The 19,335-nt window shown below is 42.2% G+C and overlaps 1 protein-coding gene across 4 annotated transcripts in view; it reads right to left on the bottom strand.

The window, feature by feature from the left end:
• LOC125459546 (cytosolic 5'-nucleotidase 1A) overlaps nt 1-19,335 on the bottom strand; it is a 69,548-nt gene that overhangs the window by 14,564 nt on the left and 35,649 nt on the right. For all 4 annotated transcript variants that reach the window (XM_048546115.2, XM_048546112.2, XM_059652021.1 and 1 more), the window contains 2 exons: nt 10,300-10,467; nt 9,729-9,858 (listed from right to left, as the gene is read on the bottom strand). In XM_048546115.2, coding sequence (XP_048402072.1) covers nt 9,729-9,858; nt 10,300-10,467 — 298 coding nt within the window. The remainder of the gene's footprint in view (nt 1-9,728; nt 9,859-10,299; nt 10,468-19,335) is intronic.

Genomic DNA, 19,335 nt, shown 5'->3' with positions numbered 1-19,335 from the left:
AACATTCTGGTTAATTGCAGTATCCCACATGCTTTCTGAACCACACTGTCTACCTGTCCTGTCATCTTCAAGAATCTCTGGACATGTACACTAAGGTCTCTGTGATCCTCTGCACTTCCTAAGTTCTTACCATTCAACTTGATCTCCCTTTCCTTGTTAGTTCAACCAAAATGCCTCACCCCACACTCTTCAGAATTAAATTCCATTTGCCACTGTTCAGCCCATTTGACCACCCTGACTATACTATCTTGTGGTGTAAAGCTTTCCTCCTAGCTAGGTATCACACCACCGATTTTCTGTGGATTTTTAAAAAATTAGACAGTGTCACCAGCTGAAACTTGAGACCTGAAGCAGGTGCTGAAAGTTAAAATCTCTGCAAATGAAACCATCTGCCCACTACACACCCCTATCTTGTTTACATAGATATGGAGTATTGGCTATTAACAAGGACTAAATTGGCACCACAATGGAAAGAAAGCTTTAGCGAGTACTGTCAAAGCTCGAGTTGGCCCTACTGAGTTGGTGAAAGCAATTGAAAAGGCTGGAAATTCTTCCCAGTGCTCTCATCAACATGTAGCCTTCAATATAAGTCACTAAACCTGGTCATTTATTTAATTGCTGCTGTTGAATCTTGCTGTGAATGAACTGGCTACAATGTTTGCCACATCACATAAGCGTCTGTGCTTTGAAAATACTTTACTGGCTGCAAATTGCTTGGGACATCCTGAATTCATGAAAGGCAAGACACTATTTTCCTTCCCTCCTCTCCAAGAAAAAATTGAGACTGCCATTAGTCAAAGTGATCAGTTCTGTGATGCAACTAAGAAACTCCGAATTGCAGCTTTCAGAGAGGCCTACATTCCCAAATCAGTCAAGAACTTGGTCTTGAACTCTAATTTTTTCTGGTTCAGAGTTCCACTTGTCTACTTACAGTTGTTGAATAATTAACTATGCTGAATTCAAAATTTCATGTATCAGACTGTTGCAGGTAGCACAGTTGGCTCTATGGTTGGTTTTCAATGCAGAGTGATACCATGGGCTCATTTGTTAAATTGGCTGAAGTTGCCATGAATAAAGGTCTCTCCTTTACAAACCCCTCTCCTTGTCTGAGGCATGGTGATCCTTAGGGTAAATCATCATGTCATCTCTTTATAACGAGACAGCAGCCTTATGGCTCTCGGGGATTGTGGTCACCTTTAATTTACTAAATTTTAGTTTGAACCATAAGAAACCATCATACTACGAAAGATCCAATTTACCACATCTTACTATTATTCTGTACAGATATTTAAAAAATGAATCTATCAACTGCACATCTTAATGACTGATGCATAAGCTTAACATTCGCTTGAATGTCGATGCATTGGCATGGGAGATGCAATTAAAGCATCTACCTGTTGCAATAGGTGACCTTTCTTTGCTTTATTTGAACCATCTGTATTTGTGCTGTACTAACAAAATACATGCCAACCACTCTTATAGAGAAACCTGACACCCCTAACATCAGCAAACAAAATAAGATTTTGTTCTTGAAGTATCATTTTCATCATCAACTGGCATGGCATTTCCCAATGGTAATGGTGAATCCATGATTAACTTGAATACAAGCGATGAGATGTAATTTGTTCAATGGTTATATCTTAACATCAATGACTTAGTTGATCTCAGCCAAAGATAGACTTGGGTAATTGCAGAGATAGTAAGAACTGCTGATGCTGTGGAACTGGAGGAAGCACAGGCAGCATCAGTGGAGCAGGAAAGTTGATATTTCGGGTCAGAACCCTTCTTCAGAAATGGGGAAGGGGGCAGGGAGCTCTGAAATAAATAGAAAAAGGAGAGGTGGGGCTGGGGAATGTAGGTGGGATGGTGATAGGCGAGTGCAGGTCGGCAGTGGTGGGAGGAGTGGATAGGTGGGGTTGTGTCAGGTCAAGGAGATGGGGATGAGAGGGAGGGTTGGTCATGGGATAAGGTTGGGGATGGGGAGCTTTTGAAACTGTTAAAGTCCATGTTGAGACCATTGGGCTGTAGGCTCCCAAGATGGATGTGAGATGCTGCTCCTGTAGTTTCCAGGTGGCAGCATTATGACACTGGAGGAGGCCCAGGATGGACATGTCACCCACGGAGGGGGAGTTGAAGTGGTTCGCAACTGGAAGGTATTGTCATTTGTCGCAAACAGAGCGCAGGTGCTCTACAAAGTGGTTTCCGAGCCTCCGCTTGGCCTGACCAATGTAGAGGAGGCCACATCGGGAACACACTCCCCACTAGCCCCATCACCCCCGGCACATTTTCCCTGCAACCACAGGAAGTGCTACACCTGCCCCTACACCAAACCCCTTCACCTCCATCCAAAGAACCAAAAATTCCATTCACATCAGGCAGAGGTTCACCTGCACATTCGCCAATGTGGTCTATTGCATCCGCTGCTCCCAACGTGGCCTCTTCCATAAATGGGAATTTATTTGCAGTGGGACAGTTTTATAAACAGAGAGTGTAAACATTGAAGAGCATTAGCTTGCTTTCAGATAGAAGAGTCAGGATTTTTCTTTGCTTCTGGAAGAAAAACACATAGTTTGGAGAAAGGTTCATCGAGTGGGCAAATATCTGGCAAATGGCATGTAATGTAAGAAAATGTCAGATTTTTCACTCTGGCAGCTAGAATGAAAAAGAACACATTAACTAAATGGTGAAAGACTGCAGACCTCTAAGACGCAGGTCTAGGTGTCTTAGTGCACAAATCATAGTCTGTATGGTAAATAAATAAGGAAGTTACTTGCATATTATCATTTATTGAGAGGGCAACTGAATAGAAAAGATGTTATGCTTCCATTATACAGTGCATTAAGTGAGACCACGCTGTTGGTGTTATTCTGCATTGCAAACCAGCTGTTCAGCTAACTGAACCCCAAACTGAGATCATTTAGTAGACAAACAACTAGTCTGGGTGGCTTATCTCAGGAGGACAGATTGGATAGGCTAGATATGCAGCTACTGGAGTTCAGAAGAATAAGAGGTGACTTGACTGGAATATGTAAGATCCTGAGGGGTCTTGAAAGGGTGGATAAGGAAAGGTTTTCTCTTATGAACATGCAAAACAGGTAGGAGTAGACAAGCCGGTCTCTTAAGTCTGCTCCACCACTAAATATAATCATGTCATTTCTGTTTGTTACCAATTCTACATTCTATCCAACGCCAGCTGAAACATATTTAATGAAGCCAGCTCCACAATTTTCTGAGGCAGCAAGTTCCTAAGTCTGTTTAGAGAGAAAAGGGATATCTCCTTACCTCTGTCCTAAAAGGACAACACTCAAGATTTTTAAAAAAGTGTCCTTACTTTTGGACTGATCCACAACGCAACATCCTTTCCATGTCCAATATGTCAAGTCCATTCAGGATCATACATACTTAATCATGTCAACTCTCGTTCTTCTAAACTTCAGTGGAGACAAGCCCAAGCTGTTTAACCTATCTTTATAAGACTCACATTCCAGGCAATGTTCCCTCTAAGGTACATGGCTAAATTTGCACAATTGCTCCAAGGTTCTGCATACTGCAACTGAATTGCCAATGCCAGCTGGTTCTAAGTATCAATCTAGTAAACTTCCCTTGAACCAGCTCCACTGTGTGTATATCCTTTCTTAAAGAAGTGAGCTAAAACTGCAAAGTATTTAAGATTTGGTCTCAACAACAGCCTGGATAAGTAAAGGATAACAATCATATGTTCAATTCCTTCAGAAACTGAGGCTTGCTTGATTACTTGCTATAGCTACGTATTAACTAATTGTGACTCATGCATTTGGAAATTTAGATCTTCTGCCACTCGGAACACCACAGTTATTCTCTATTTAAGTCACACTTTTTTTTAATTCTTCTTACCAAAATGAATAACTTCACATTGTCTCACATTATCGTCCATCTGCAAGATTTTGACTACTTACTGAACCTATCTGTATCTGTCAGTGTCCTCATGTTTTCCTACCTATCTCAATGATGTCTGTGGACCTTTGCTCTTCACCTAAATCACTGATGTAAATAGTAAAATGTTGAGGCTTCAGTACAGACTCCTGTGGGGCTCCATTCATCACATTCTGCGAAAGATTCGCTTCCGCATACTCACTGTTTTCTGCCAGTCAGCCAACCTTCTATCCATGTTAATATTTTGCCCTTATAACATGAACTTTTATTTTCTGCAATGACCTTTTGATGTGGCCCCTTATCAAATACTTTCTGGAAGTCCAAGGACAGTATGCCTACAGACCCCCCTTTATCTAAGCACATGTAATGTCTTCAAAGAACTCCAATAATTGATTAAACAAGGGTTCACTTTGACAAAACAATGCTGATTGTTCTTAATTGTTCTAAGTGCACAGCTGCAATTTTTAAAATTACTGGTCTCTTCCCCACAAGAGAAACAAGGATACTGAAATAAATAGGGAGAGAGGGGACAGAAGATGGATAATGGAGAAGATAGGTGGAGAGGAGACAGACAGGTCAAAGAGGTGGGGTTGGAGCCAGTAAAAGTGATGTAGGTGGGGAGTTAGGGAGGGGATAGGTCGGTCCAGGGAGGAGGGACAGGTCAAGGAGGCGTGATGAGGTTAGTGGGTAGGAGATGGGCGTGGGGCTTGAGGTGGGAGGAATGGTTCGGGAGGCAGGGATGAGCTGGGCTGGTTTTGGGATGCGGTCGGGGAGGGGAGATTTTGAAGTTTGTGAAGTCCACTTTGATACCCTTGGGCAGCAGGGTTCCCAGGCGAAATAATGAGTTGCTGTTCCTACAGCTTTCTGATGGCATCATTGGGGCAATGCAGGAGGCCCAGGATGGACAGGTTGACCAAGGAGTAGGAGGTGGAGTTGAAATGGTTCACGACTGGGGGAGGTGTAGTTGTTTGTTGCAGACTAAGCGTAGGTGTTCGGCAAGGTGGTCCCCTACGCTCAACTTGGTTTCCCCAATACGGAGGAGGCCACAACGGGAACAGCGGATACAGTATACCACATTTGCAGATGTGCAGGTGAACATCTGTTTGATGTGGAACGCCTTCTTACGGCCTGGGATGGGGGTGAGGTGTGGGGGCAGGTGTAGTACTTCTTGCGGTTGCAGGGAAAAGTGCTGGGTGTGGTGGGGCTGGAGGGGAGTGCAGAGCGGTCAAGGGAGTCACGGAGAGAGTGGTCCCTCTGGAAAGCAGATAAGGGTGGGGAGGGAAAAATGTGTTTGGTAGTGGGGTCAGATTGCAGATGGTGGAAGTCAGAGGATGATGCATTGGATTCAGAGGTTGGTGGGGTGATATGTGAGAATGAGGGGAATTCTGTTTTGGTTGTTATTGCGGGTAGGGGATATGAGGGATGAGTTATGGGAAGTGCGAGAGGCACGGTCGATGGCATTTTTGACCACTGTGGAGGAGAAGTTGTGGTGTCCAGGAGTAAATGCCTCAGCTTGGGAGTAGATACAGCAGAGGCAAAGGAATTGGGAATAGGGTATAGGGAAAGGCATTTTTTCAGGAAGGTGGTTGAGATGAGGTGTATTCTAGGTAGCTGTGGGAGTCGGTATACTTGAAATGGATATCGGTTTCCAGGTAGATGTCAGAGATAGAGGAAGAGAGGTCCAGGAAGGTGAGAGGGGTATCAGAGACGGCCCAGGTGAACTTAAAGTTGGAGTGGAAGGTGTTGGTGAAGTGGATGAACTGTGCGAGCTCCTCGTGGAAGCATGAGCTGGCACCAATACAGTCATCACTGTAACAGAGGAATAGGTGAGGGATAGGGCCAGTGTAGCTTTGGAAGAGGGATTGTTCCATGCATCCTACAAAGAGGTAGGCATAGCGTGGGCTCATACGGGTACCCATGGCCAACCCCTCGGTCTGTAGGAAGTGGGAGGAATTGAAAGATAAGTTGTTGAGAGGGATTGGTCAGGCCTGTGGGTCAGGAAGAAGCGGAGGGCCTTTAGGCCATCTGCATGGGGAATGCAGGTGTATAGGGACTGGACATCCATGGCAAAGATGAGGTGTTGGAGACCAGGGAATTGGAAGTTTTGGACGAGGCGAATGGGTGGTGTCACGGACGTAGGTAGGGAGTTCCTGGACCAAGGGGGAAATTTTGAGTTGAGATAGGTGGAGCAGCATCAGAACAGCAGAATGGCAGACGTCTCAGGTGGAGACCCTTCTTCATTTCTGAGGAAGGATCTCGACTCGAAATGTCAGCTTTCCTGCTCCTCTGATGCTGCTTGGCCTACTGTATTCATCCAGCACTACACCGTGTTATCTCAGATTCTCCAGCATCAGATGTCCCTACTATCTCTTGAGATAGGTGGAGATAACTTTGGCGGTGCAGGAGAAGGCGAGGACAATGGGTCAACCAGGGTAGTCAGGTTTGTGGATTTTGGGAAGGAGATAAAAACAGGCAGTGTGGGGTTGGGGAATAATGAGGTTAGAGGCTGTGGGTGGGAGGTCACCTGAAGTGATGAGGTTGTGGATGGTTTGGGAGATGATGGTTTGGTGATTGAGGTGGGATCATGATCAAGGGGGTGATAGGAGGAGAGCTGGCATCTGGCCTCGGCGATGTAGAGGTCAGTGCGCCATACTACAACTGCGCCACCCTTGCCACGGGTTTTATGGTGAGGTTGGGATTGGAGCGGAGGACTGCACGGTCTGTGGGGGAGAGGTTGGAGTGGGTGAAGGGGTGGAGAGGTTGAGGCGATCGATGTCTCGATGGCAGTTCGAGATGAAGACTTTTGGGGAGGGTATGAGATCTAAGGGTGGTGTCCAGGAGGAGGGGGTGTGTTGGAGAAGGGAGAAGGGGTCAGTAGAGGGAAAGTTGAGCTCACTGTAATGAAGTAAGCGTGGAGGCAGAGGCAGTGGAAAAACTGCTCAATGTCCAAATATGAGTTATATTTGTTGATGTTTGGTTGGAGGGGGGCAAAGGTGAGTCCTTTACTGAGGACTGACCATTCGTCCTCAGTAGGGAGGTGGTCTGAGGGGCTGGTGATGACCCGGCAGGGCTAGGTGCTACAGTCTCCTCTGGAGCTGCTGGCTGTGGAGGTGGTGGTTGGAGCGATGTCAGCGGTGGGCGGAACAATGTCAGCGGTGGGTGGAGCAACATCAGCTGGTAAATCTTGGATGTCGGTGGCAGCGGCATCCTCAATGTCTGTGTTGGCCTCAGAAACAGAGGCGGTGGCATCAGCAGTGGTGTCGATGACATTGGCTGTATTGGAAGTGGTGTACTGCGCGGCGGCAGATGTGACGTCATCCGTGGAAACCATTGGTGCTCCGAAGGTGGCCACATGGGCAAAGGCGGTGGAAACATGGTGGGGAAGGTCCTGGGTAGGGTGGCAGGCACCAGTAAGTTTCAAGTACTTTCGGTTTTTAATGTCCAATAAAGCCGAGTAGAATTGTGAGTTCAGGTTGTGGATCTTATGAAGAATAAAAAACAGGAGAGGTCCTTTGCAGGTCTAGAAGAAGGTGGTTCTGAGCTGGGGTAGGCTTAATTGCAGTGCCAGGAGATGCCGGCGCATTGCTGCGAGTGTGTATTTCAGGAGTCGCAGGGAGAAACGCTTCTGTAGGATATCAATGTTCTGAATGTAGTGGTCATCGTGGTTGGGGCTAAATTGGGAAGGCTTAATTGTAGACCATAGTCCGTTGGGGATGATTCCGGTTCTGTAGGCAGGTGCTCAGAAAGACAATGTGGCTGTAGTACCTGGTTTGCTTTAGGACGTGGTCAAGCAGTTTCAGGGTCCAAGAGATTACGAGAGGGTTAGCAAGTGGGAGAGGGTTACACTGAGGTTTTTCCAGAGGGAGGAGGGTAACTTCTTTAAGGTGGGCATCCTTGGAAGAGGCTTCGCAGTGGGATTAAAATTGTTAAGATAGTCGGAACTGCCGATGCTGGAGAGATGCCAATAATTTCCTGCATTCTGCCTCCACCCCTTTTTGAACAGAAAGAAACTCTATGTGCTACCATTTTCCAAACTGTTGGAACCCTTCTTGAACCTAACAAAATTCACCAAAAACATCTACTACTCAATTCCTGTTTCCATCAAAACTCTAGAATGAAGTCCATCAGGACCTGGAGGCTTATCAACCCATTGTTCCATCAGTTTGCTCAGTACCATTTCCCTCCTGATTATAATTTTACCAAGTTCCTCTTTTCCTTCAATTCACTGATTTACTGGGATATATTTTGCATCCTTTTTGGAGAAGTCAAAGTAAAGTATTTATTCAATACATCCATTGTTTCTTTATTATCTACTATTCTCATCCTCTAAAAGGCCAACAGTCACCTTACTTATTCCTTCCTTTGTTAAATATCTATAAGTACTTTTGCTAACTATTTTTACATTTCTAGCTAGCCTCCTCTCATGTTCTGAATTACTGTCCCGATCAAAGTTAAAGTCATTTTCTGTCATTCTTTGTATTCTAACCAATCATCTGGACTGCCCCTCATCCTTGAGCAAATTATATGCTTTTACCTCAAGTCTGATGTTTTCCATAACTTCTGTAGTTAACCACAGATGAATTCTTCTTTACAGTAGGTATGTATTTTTTCCGATAATTCTGAAGTACTCATTTAAATGTCTGCGACGTTTCTCATCTGATCTATCTCCTAGCCTAATATCCAGATTCACTTCAACTGCTCAGCTTTCAAGCTCAGATAAATGTCATTATTTAAGTTTTAAATACCAGTCTTAGATCCACTTTTCTCCGTTTCAAACTGGTGCAAAACATATTAGAGCTGCTGGGACCTAGAGACGCCACCGTTCTGAGGTCATTAATCAATCCCGTCACATTATATAATTCCAAGTGTAGTATAATCTGGAATCTGGCTGCTCCAAGCAACTATCTTGAAAACATTCTATGAACTCTTCATACATACTGCCAATCAGAATTTTCCAGTTTATAGTTTGGTTAAAATTAGCCATGATTATTGTTAAAACAATGCATAACTTTAAATTTCATTTATATTTTATGTGCAAGAGGAGGATGATATGATTTTTAGCTTCATTGTTTAAGAATTGTTTTGGGCTTCCTGCCAAGAAGGTTGAAGGTTTATTTTGTTTACATGTATTTACTGAAGCTTTACAACCTTGACTTGAAGAGCTGGGGAGGCTAATAGATCATTGCATTTTAAAAAAAAGTTACTGAAATAAAACAAAATAACTGTCAATGCTTGAAATCTGAAACAGAAATTACTGGAGAAACTCAGTAGGTCTGGCAACATCTAGTGATACAGGAAATAGCAGAACAATTGAAAAAGTATTGCAGTCTTCATGTGGGTATGCTAGAAAGCGATGCCACATTACATAATGCTAAAATAAATACAGTCTACTCTCTATTCTGTTCTCAGAATGTGCCATTCTTACAGAGTACTTTTGAAAGCATTTTACTAATTCCTGTGGGTGAACTTAGTCCTATATGTCCAAGTTTCAATATAAGGTGTTTTGCATTTAACAGAGAGATGAGAAGAATTTTTTCTCACAACGTGTTGACAGTCATTGGAATACACTTTCTCAAAAGGCAGTGGAAAGAGAATTTTTGAATATTTTTAAGCCAGAGATTAATAGATTCTTTATAAGTTGGTGTTTGAAAAGTTATTCAAAGTTAGCGGGAATGTGGAGTAATGAGACCAGCCACAATTGTATGAAATGATGGAGTAAATTCAAGGGGTCAGATGGCCTACTCTTGCTCCTAACCCATATGTTTAAAGTATGCAAGAATGAATGCAAATATGATCCATCGTATATTCCAACTCACCATAATGATTAACACTATTAATGATCCTCACCCCACCTTCAGCACTGTGAGTTGACAGAAGAATAATTTCAAAGAGTTGCTTTTCATCAGGATTTCTTGCCAATAACTTGTTATTTACCATTTGGATTGCCTGAAAGATGCAATAAAGGAAATTAAAGTGTACTATAAGGTCCAAGGAGGACAGAAGTGATTACTCATCCATAAATTATTGTTGCCATTCAACAAATACACAGATAGTTTTGAGGTATGAAGATAAAAGTTTTGAGAGCATATATAATGGCTTTTCACATAAGGGGAATTCAAGTTGTTTGACAAACTGAAGAGATCTGAGTGGCCTGCAACATGTGTAATGCAGAAATTGGGATGGGTAAGAATCAATCGAAGGTCCACGAAACTGAATGGCAATGATGTGTTGAAGAATTGTGAAAATTAAGAGCCTTTAAATTAATTTCACACCTCAAAACGTAACAGTAAAATATTGCCAATATGCCTTCTGAATTGCCCGAATGCAAGGCTATGAATAGTTCACAGAATGGCTGGAGACAGACCCAGGGTTTAGTTTACAATCTACCTTGACGAATGGGGAAACAACGCCCTCCTTTAGTGGTATGTTTTCATTGGTGATCTGATGGTTCAAAAACTCTTCTTCTCCTTCTGTCAAGAACAACTCATGCTCTTCTTCCATATCAAAGAGAGCCCGGGCTGAGATAGCAATTGAAACGGCTTCTTTTGGGTCTTTCTGCATCGAAAAGATGGAAAGGAGAGAAAATGGCTAGTGTAACGCAGGATAATGCATGTCATATTCATATCTCAGTTATGGTAATGGAGAGGATTCAGGTTACAAATTGTTAAATCTTTGATTCCATTATTACTCCACAATGATTTCCTTCTTGTTTACTTGTTCACTGGAGATGTGGATGTTGCTGATTAGGCCACTACTTATTGGCTATCCACATTTACCACACGAATGGAGGAGCTAGCTAGTGCCATTACTGAGAATAATTCAGAGTCTACCATATTGCTGGAGTTACATATAGGCCAGAACAGATAAGGACTGCAGGTTTCCTTCCCTAAAAGATATTAGGGAATCAGATGTGGTTGTATGATCATCAGCATTTGTTGTAATGGTCACTATTAGGCTTACTTTTTAAGTCCAGTTTTTTAGTGAATTCATATTTCATGATTTGCCTGTGATGCTATGGAACTGGAATACTCTTGCACAATAAATTCTGAATGTGCTACGCAATAGCTTTGGGGTGCTGTACATCATAGGGCGAGCATCTTTTTATGCTCATGTCTATCACTGATCAACTTGTCCAAGAGGATAATCCTAATCTCTAACAACCTATAACAGATTGTGATCAGGGCATGGAATTCCATATAACAGGTCATCCTGAAATAAGATTTGCTTTGCAGAAAAATAAAGAATAGAGGCAAATCATTCCTTAGAAAAAACGGAAATAAAGACGTGATGAAAACAACTGTGCAATTAAAGACTACAGGCTCAACAGAATGACTAACTCTTTGGATTCCAGGAGAATATTATTTCTAAAAGTAGTAACGAAAACAGAAGTTGCTGGAAACGCTCAGCAGGTCCAACAGCATCTGTGAAGAAAAAAATTAGAGTTAACCCTTTGGGTCCGGTGACCCCGAAACGTCAGCCTTCCTGCTCCTCTGATGCTGCTTGGCCTGCTGTGTTCATCCAGCTCGACACCTTGTTATCACAGATTCTCCAGCATCTGCAGTTCCTACTATCTCTGACACTTAAGTTAACTCTATTTCTGTCTTCACAGATGCTGCCAGACTGCTCAGCTTTTCCAGCAACTTCTGTTTTTGCTCCTGATTCACAGCATCTGCAGTTCTTTCGGTTTTTATTTTCTAAAAGCAGTACCTCGATTTACTTCAATGGGCAAAGGTAGGATACGGAATTTCACTGAATCCCGGTTCTAATACCATCCGGTTAAATAGTGCCTCAATGTTAAAGTTCTCATCCTTGCATTCAATTTTTCTAGGGCCTCACTCCTCTCTCTCTATGTCAGTGTCTCCAGCGCTAATGTCCATTAAGATACCTTTCAACAGTAAGTGGCTGGCAGCACCCAGCTATCTCCCTTTATTTCCCCTGTAGTGTAGGGGTGTTTTAATGTCTGTATTCAAACTTGTGATCTTCATAGCATGCTAGCTCACACACCATGAAGTCAGGCTACCGACACATATAATCCTAGGGTGAAGTTAGCTTTTGACCTCTGCCCATTTGCATTGTTGAATGGGAAAACACAACAGATGACTTGCTCAAACCGCTGTAATTTTTTTAATCATCATGTTCACAGTGTGAGAAATTCACAGGGGACTCCAGATCGGATTATAGTGCATTTCACCCTTAGCAGGTTCCAACACCTGCAGATGTGACATTCCAGAATTCGCTCTCCGGACAGCCACTGGATTTATAGTGATAGTAATTTTGGCTCTATTAGTCCTCTATTAAAAAGCACATACTCGAATTTAAAATAATAAAATGTGAGGCTGGATGAACACAGAAGGCCCAGCAGCATCTCAGGAGCACAAAAGCTGACGTTTCGGGCCTAGACCCTTCATCAGAGTTTGATATGTGTGTTTGTGATCCAGGGTCATGAAACATTCAAACAATCTTGATTTAAGGATTCTCATCCCTGTTTTCAAATCCCTCCACAGTCTTGCCCTGCTTTTCTCTGTAATTCTCAGCAGCCATTCAGCTGTTAAAGTTACCTGTACTCCTAAGATTCTGGTTCATGCACATTCCAATTTGAATTTTTCTATACCATTGTGTTGGTTTCCCAGCTCTGGAATATGTTACCTTCACCACTCTAACCCGCTACCTTGTGTTCTTTCTTTGAGGCATTCCAAAAATCACACGTTTTTATGCTAATACTTTTATACAGCTGTGCACAGTCACATGGCTAGGGAGTAGCAAGAAACAAACATTCAGATACGATAATTGCTGACATTCACAACCACCCAGTCCACAAGTCAAAAGGAAAGTGAAATTTCGAAATTACATAAAATGACACAGATGTGTCATATTAAACTGAAGACAGGCAATGGAGTAAAATAAGACTTCTATTGTATGTCTTGAAAATGGTAAATTTTCAATGTGTAAATTCCAATATTTTATTTGAGATTTAAGCCTTTTGTGCAAGTATAAGATACCTGTGTTTATTAATCTTATCACGTGGTCCAGGGCAGGGCTGCCAAGTTTGGAATACCTAAAACACCGAAGTTTTCATTTTCCCACAAACTGAAACTGCATTTCAGTGAACAAAGATGCGATATGGTTTACTTTTCAAACCTGTGCCAAATGGTGGCTCCAGAACAAAAAGCAAGCTGAGAATGATAGAGACCACAACATAGCAAAAGATTGCAGAACTGCCGAAATTGATGCACACGTTGTTAAAAGACCTCAGGGTTTGAAACAAAACCAGTATAATTACTTACTACCAAGAAAGGAAGACATGAAATTCAATATGTAATTTGAAACTTATATTTCCTAACCTCAAAGTTACATTTATATAAAACAAGCGGCTGGCAATAAAATAAACCAACTTCAGGGACGACAATCTTTCCATCTCAAGGGGATGATCTGAAATATTCGACAGAACTGCTGAACTTAGTCTGTTTTTGGAATTTCTGCTTTTGTTTGTTAATAATCTCATAAAAACACTGATAATTAATATACAACCTACTGATCTTTTGCAAAATTCCAGACTTTAAATCTATAATGGGCTTGCTACACCATAAATTTGCAGATCATACAAAAATTGGTGCAGTAGTGAAAAGGATAGCCTTAGATTACAGGAGGATATTGACAGCAGTGGCAAATGAAATACAATCTGGATAAATGTGGCGTGATGCACTCGGGTAGCACAAACATGGCAAGAGAATAATAATGAGTGGTAGGGTCCCGGGAAGAACTGAGGATCAGAGGGTCAGTAGTGTGCAATGTGCACTGCAACTGTATAAAATGTTGGTTAGGCCACAGCTGGAAAATTGTGTGTAGTTTCTGAATCCACATTACAAGAGAGATGTGATTGCACTAGACAGGATGCAGAGAAGATTTACCAAGATATTCCCTGGACTGGAAAGCTCCAAATATTAAGACAGACTGGACATACTGGAGTAGTTTTCCTTGGATCAGAGAAAACTAAAGGGGACATGATTGAGAAGTATAAATTTATGAGAGACATAAACAGGACAGATGGGAGGAAACCTTGGTGGAGGGATCAATAACCAACAGGCACAGATTTAAGGGATGGGGCAGGAGGTTTAGACAGGATATAAGGAAGGTTTTTCATTTAGAGAGTGGTGGGAATCTGGAATTCCATTCTTTTAAAGGTGGTAGACACAGATATCATCATTACATTTGGGAAGCATTTAGATATGCACTTGTGATGCCAAGTCTTACAAAGCTACGGGCCAAATACTGGAAAATGGGATTAGAATAGTTAGGTGGTTGTTAATGACTGATCTGGACACAATGGGCTGGTGGCCTTTTTCTGTCCTGTACATCACTATGACTCTATTTGAGACCAACCTAGTGTTCTTACACTAACCTTCTCAACATGTTTTCGTGTGGTTATCATGCGATCATGACAGCAATGACATAGCTTTCAATAAAAGCATAATACTGTAGGTGCTGGAAATTTGAATAAACACAGAAGACTCTGGAAAAGGAATGCCTCATCACTGAAATTTTGTATCAGCATAAATCAGGTATGGGGAAGAGCGGAAAGGAACTGAAATTTATATTTTCATATTCATGTCAGTTAAAAGCATTTCCTATAAGAACTTTCTGAGTGGGAGTGAGGCAGAATGTTATAATAGTTTGTATTTAAAAAATTGCATACCCTCCCAGTGCATGGGTTATGTCCTGTTTGTGCTAAAATATGGATTATTGAATTTTGAATTTCATTATAATTTTAAAACCAGTGAATTTCCTTTACAAAGGAAGATACACCGAATTAAAATGATCATATCAATCAGCTGACCATAAAGGTTAGTTAAGATTCATGAAACCAAAGAAATAAACAAAAATTACTTGAACTGTCATTAATATATTTATCAAAAGACACTGAAAATAGTGAAACTGGTCAGGTATAAAGAACCATCACCTCCTGATAACCGATAAGTTTCATGTTTTAGAGATGAAAGACATCATCTGTCATTCTCAAAGTTGAAAGCAATGGGCCCAAACGTTGAAATAAACAAAACAGCTGTGTTTCAAGATAATAAAATGTGAGGCTGGATGAACACAGCAGGCCAAGCAGCATCTCAGGAGCACAAAAGCTGACGTTTCGGGCCTAGACCCTTCATCAGAGTGCTCCTGAGATGCTGCTTGGCCTGCTGTGTTCATCCAGCCTCACATTTTATTATCTTGGAATCTCCAGCATCTGCAGTTCCCATTATAGCTGTGTTTCAAGAAGCTGCTTTTGGCAGAGCAGAAATGATGGATTTGTGACGGCTAGAATGAAGAAAGCTCACTATCTCTCTCTGCTTCTCAAAGAACAAACCAAAGATGACAACACAGATTAAAGAAAAACATTCAAACACCAAGAATTTGAAGAGAACTACAATTCATCACTGCTACAGATACAAGACATAAGTTAAAGAGCTATGGTTATAGATTAAAACCTTTCACAAAAGCACCTTAAGGATTTTACACTGCAAAATCCTTTCATCTTCCTTTTGTATTCAATAACAACTCTATTTAATTTTGTACTATGTATACATACTTTGCACCTTTATTATTTTTCTTGGAGATGCAGATACTAAAATTGCTCTTTCTTTCACTCAAGGAAACCATGAGGTTGGCCTCATATAATACTTTATACATTGGATAACTACCTTTTTGTTCCCATTAGAAACATGCAGAGCTTTATTGTTAAAATGAACACAGATCTTTGTTGCAGTCAACTGAGTAATTTGAAAAGAGCCTATTACCCACTCCTCATTTGGTTGGAACTTATAACACTGTACATATATAACACAGATTGTTTCACTTTATAATGATGTTCAGTGAACGACCATGGCCACTCTTAGTCAAGAGAGGGGAGTGCACATGGCGGGGGTGGTTATTGAGGCATGAGATTCCATGTTAGGTGTTTGGTCCTGTTGCCTTAATAGCACGTCATCTGGAATCAGTCTGATTTTGTGCCTTGAGAGAATGAGAGGTTAAACTGAAGGAATGAGCTTATAATTTCTGATATAATACAACCCTATGTTCAGATTGTCAAACATTGCAAGCATTTTGATCATATTCAGTATGGGCTGCAGGGTTGCCGGATTGCCAATGTTGCTTAATTCCACTACAAGAAGGAACATGTTAGAACCCAAGCAGAACATCCCTGATACATGGACGCAACCTTTACTCAACATCTCCGTATTAGATACAACAATTCTTTAAAATTTCTCTCTGGAGAGAAGAAGGAAGAGAGGTGACCTGATCGAAGTGTACAAGGTAATGAGAGGCATGGATACAGTTGATAGCCAGAGACTTTTCCCCAGGGCAGAATTGACTGCCACAAGCGGTCATAGTTTTAAGGTGTTAGGAGGAAGGTATAGAGGAGACGTCAGAGGGAGGTTCTTCACCCTTTGCCAGTGGAAGTTGTAGAAGCAGAGTCATTAGTGACATTTAAGCGACTGCTGGACATGGACAGCAGTGAATTGAGGGGAATGTAGGTTAGGTTATTTTATTTTTGGATTAGGATTATTCCACCGCACAACATTGTGGGCTGAAGGGCCTGTACTGTGCTGTACTTTTCTATGTTCTATGTTCTAAAATTCATTCATGGGATGTGGGTATCGCCGGCTGGCCAGCACTTATTGCCTGTCTCTAGTTGCCCTTGAAAAGGTGGTGGTGAGCTGTCTTCTCGAACCATTGCAGTCCACTTACTATGGATTAACCACCAACCCCCAACTCCTACCCAATGCTGTTAGGGACAGAATTCGAGGATATTAACCAAGCAAAAGTGAAGGAATGGCGATGTATTTCCAAATCAGGATGGTGAGTGGCTTGGAGGGGAACTTGCAGATCGTGGTGTATTCATGTATCTGCTACCTTAGTCCTTCTAGATGGAAGTGGTCATGGGTTTGAAAGCTGCTGTATGAGGGACTTTGGTGAATTTTTGCCATGCATATTGTAGATAGTATACACTGCTGCTAATGAGCATTGGTGGTAGAGGGAATGAATGTTTGTGGATGAGGTGCTGATCTAGCAGACTGCTTTGTTCTGGATGGTGTCAAGCTTCTTGAGTGTTGTTGGAGCTGCAGTCACCAAGGCAAGTGGGGAGTATCCCATCACACTCCTGACATGAGACATGTAGATGATGGACAGACTTTGCGGAGTCAGGAAGGGTGTCATTCACTTGCAGCCACTGTGTTGGTGTCAAGTCCATTTGAGTTGAATCAATAGTAACCCCCAGGATATTAATAGTGAGGGATTTAGTGGCAAAAACACCATTGAATATCATGGGGCAGTTGTTAGATTGTCTCCTATTGGTGATAGGCATTTGTGCAGCACAAATGTTACTTGCCTTTTGTCATCCCAAGTCTGGATTTGTCCAGGCTTTGTTGCATTTGAACGTGGACTCCTTCAGTATCTGAAGGATCGCGAATGTGTACATAAGTTAATAGCAAGGGTCTTTTAAGCTGAGTGGAGAAAGATTTAAAAAAGACATGAGGGGCAACATTTTTTTACACACAGAGTGGTTCGTGTGTGGAATGAACTGCCAGATGAAGTGGTGGATTCAGATACAGTTACGAAATTTAAAAATTATTTGGATAAGTACCTGAATAGGAAATAGGTTTAGAAGGATATGTGGGTCTGGTTAAGTACACAAACATCGTCAATGTGGACTAGTTGGATGGAAGGGTCTGTTTCCATGCTACATGACTCTATAAATAAATCATTTATTCATTCAAGAAGGGTGAGATGGATCATATACTCGGTACTTCTGGTTGATGATGCTGTGAATGCTTCAGATTTATCCTTTACACTGATGTGCTGTGCTCTTCCATCATTGAGAATGGGAATATTTGTGGATCCTCTCCTCCGGCAAGTTATTTAACTGTCCTCCACCATTTATGACTGGAAGTGGCAGGACTGCAGAGCTTAGATCTGATCTGTTCATAATGGAATCACACAGCTCTGTCTATCACTTGCTGCTTTTGCTGTTTGGCACTCAATAGTCATGTTTGGAAGTTTCACCAGCTTGACATCTCATTTTTAGTTACCCTGGTGCTGCACCAGGCATACCTTCCTTCACGCTACTGAACCAGGACTGATTCCCTAGCTTGGGAATAATGCTTGACTGGGGGCTATGGTAGGCAATGAGATTGCAGATTGTGCTGGAGTACAATTCTAGTGCCGTTGATGGCCCACAATGCCTCATGGGTGTCCAGTCTTGAGTTGCTAGATCTGTTCAAAGTCTGTCCCAGTTAGCATGGTGATAATGCCACATAACACATTGGAGCTTACTTTCAAAGTGAAGGTGGGATTTCATTCCACAAGGACTGTGTGGTGGTCATTCTTACTGATCCTGTCAAGGACAGACGCACCTGCGGCCACCAGACTGATAAGGATGACGTCAAGTATATTTTTCCCTCTTGTCGGTTCCCTCACCACCTGCTGCAGAAATAGTCTAGTAGCTATGTACTTCAGGATCTGACCAGCTCGATCAGTAATTTTGTTGCCAAGCCTCTCTTGGTGGTGGACATTGAAATCCCCAACCCAGAATATATTTTGCACCCTTGCCACTCTCAGTGTTTTCTTTAAATGTTGTGCAATATGGAGGAGTATCAAATCATCAACTCAGAGGGCAGTACATGGCCCATGTTTAACCGGAAGCCACAAGACTTCATGGGATCTGCAGTCAATGTTGAGGACTCCAGGGCAACTCCCTCCTGGCTGAATACAACTGTGCCACCACTTCTACTGGATCTGTCCTGCTGTTGGGACAGGACATATCCAGGGATGGTGATGTGGTGTCTGGGATATTGTCTGTAAGGTATGATTCGATGAGTAGGACAATGTCAGGTTGTTCCTTGACTAGTCTGTGAGACAGCTCTCCCAATTTTGGTACCAGGTCCGAAATGTTAGTAAGCAGGATTTTTGCAGGGTCAACGGGGCTGTTTCTACCATTGTCTTCATGGTGCGTAGGTCACTACTGGGTGGTCCATCCCTTTTCATTTCTGAGACATCATAGCAATTGATAAAACCGAGTGGCTTGCTACACCATTTTAAGAGGGAAATTGCAAATCAACTGCACGTAGGACAGCCGAGGTGAGGATGGAAAATTTCCTTCCCTGAAGGATATTAGTGAAACAGATGAATTTTTCTGACAATCTACAATGATTTCACGGTCACCAGGACATTCTTCATTCCAGATACATTTTATTGAATTCAAATTCCACCATCTGCTGTGACAGGATTTGAACCCAGGTCCCCAGAACATTAGCTGAGTTCCTGGATTAATAGTCTAACTATAATATTCCTCAGTGATCACCTCTCCAAACACAGCAGAAGCCAAGTGGATTGTGGGGGGTGTACATGAATTAACGTTCTCCTCTTATATCCTCC

This window comes from Stegostoma tigrinum, chromosome 17 (genome assembly GCF_030684315.1).
Source record: "Stegostoma tigrinum isolate sSteTig4 chromosome 17, sSteTig4.hap1, whole genome shotgun sequence".
NCBI classification, from domain to species: domain Eukaryota; kingdom Metazoa; phylum Chordata; class Chondrichthyes; order Orectolobiformes; family Stegostomatidae; genus Stegostoma; species Stegostoma tigrinum.
Note: the sequence above shows the minus strand (reverse complement) of the source record. Positions and strands in the feature narration are given on the sequence as shown.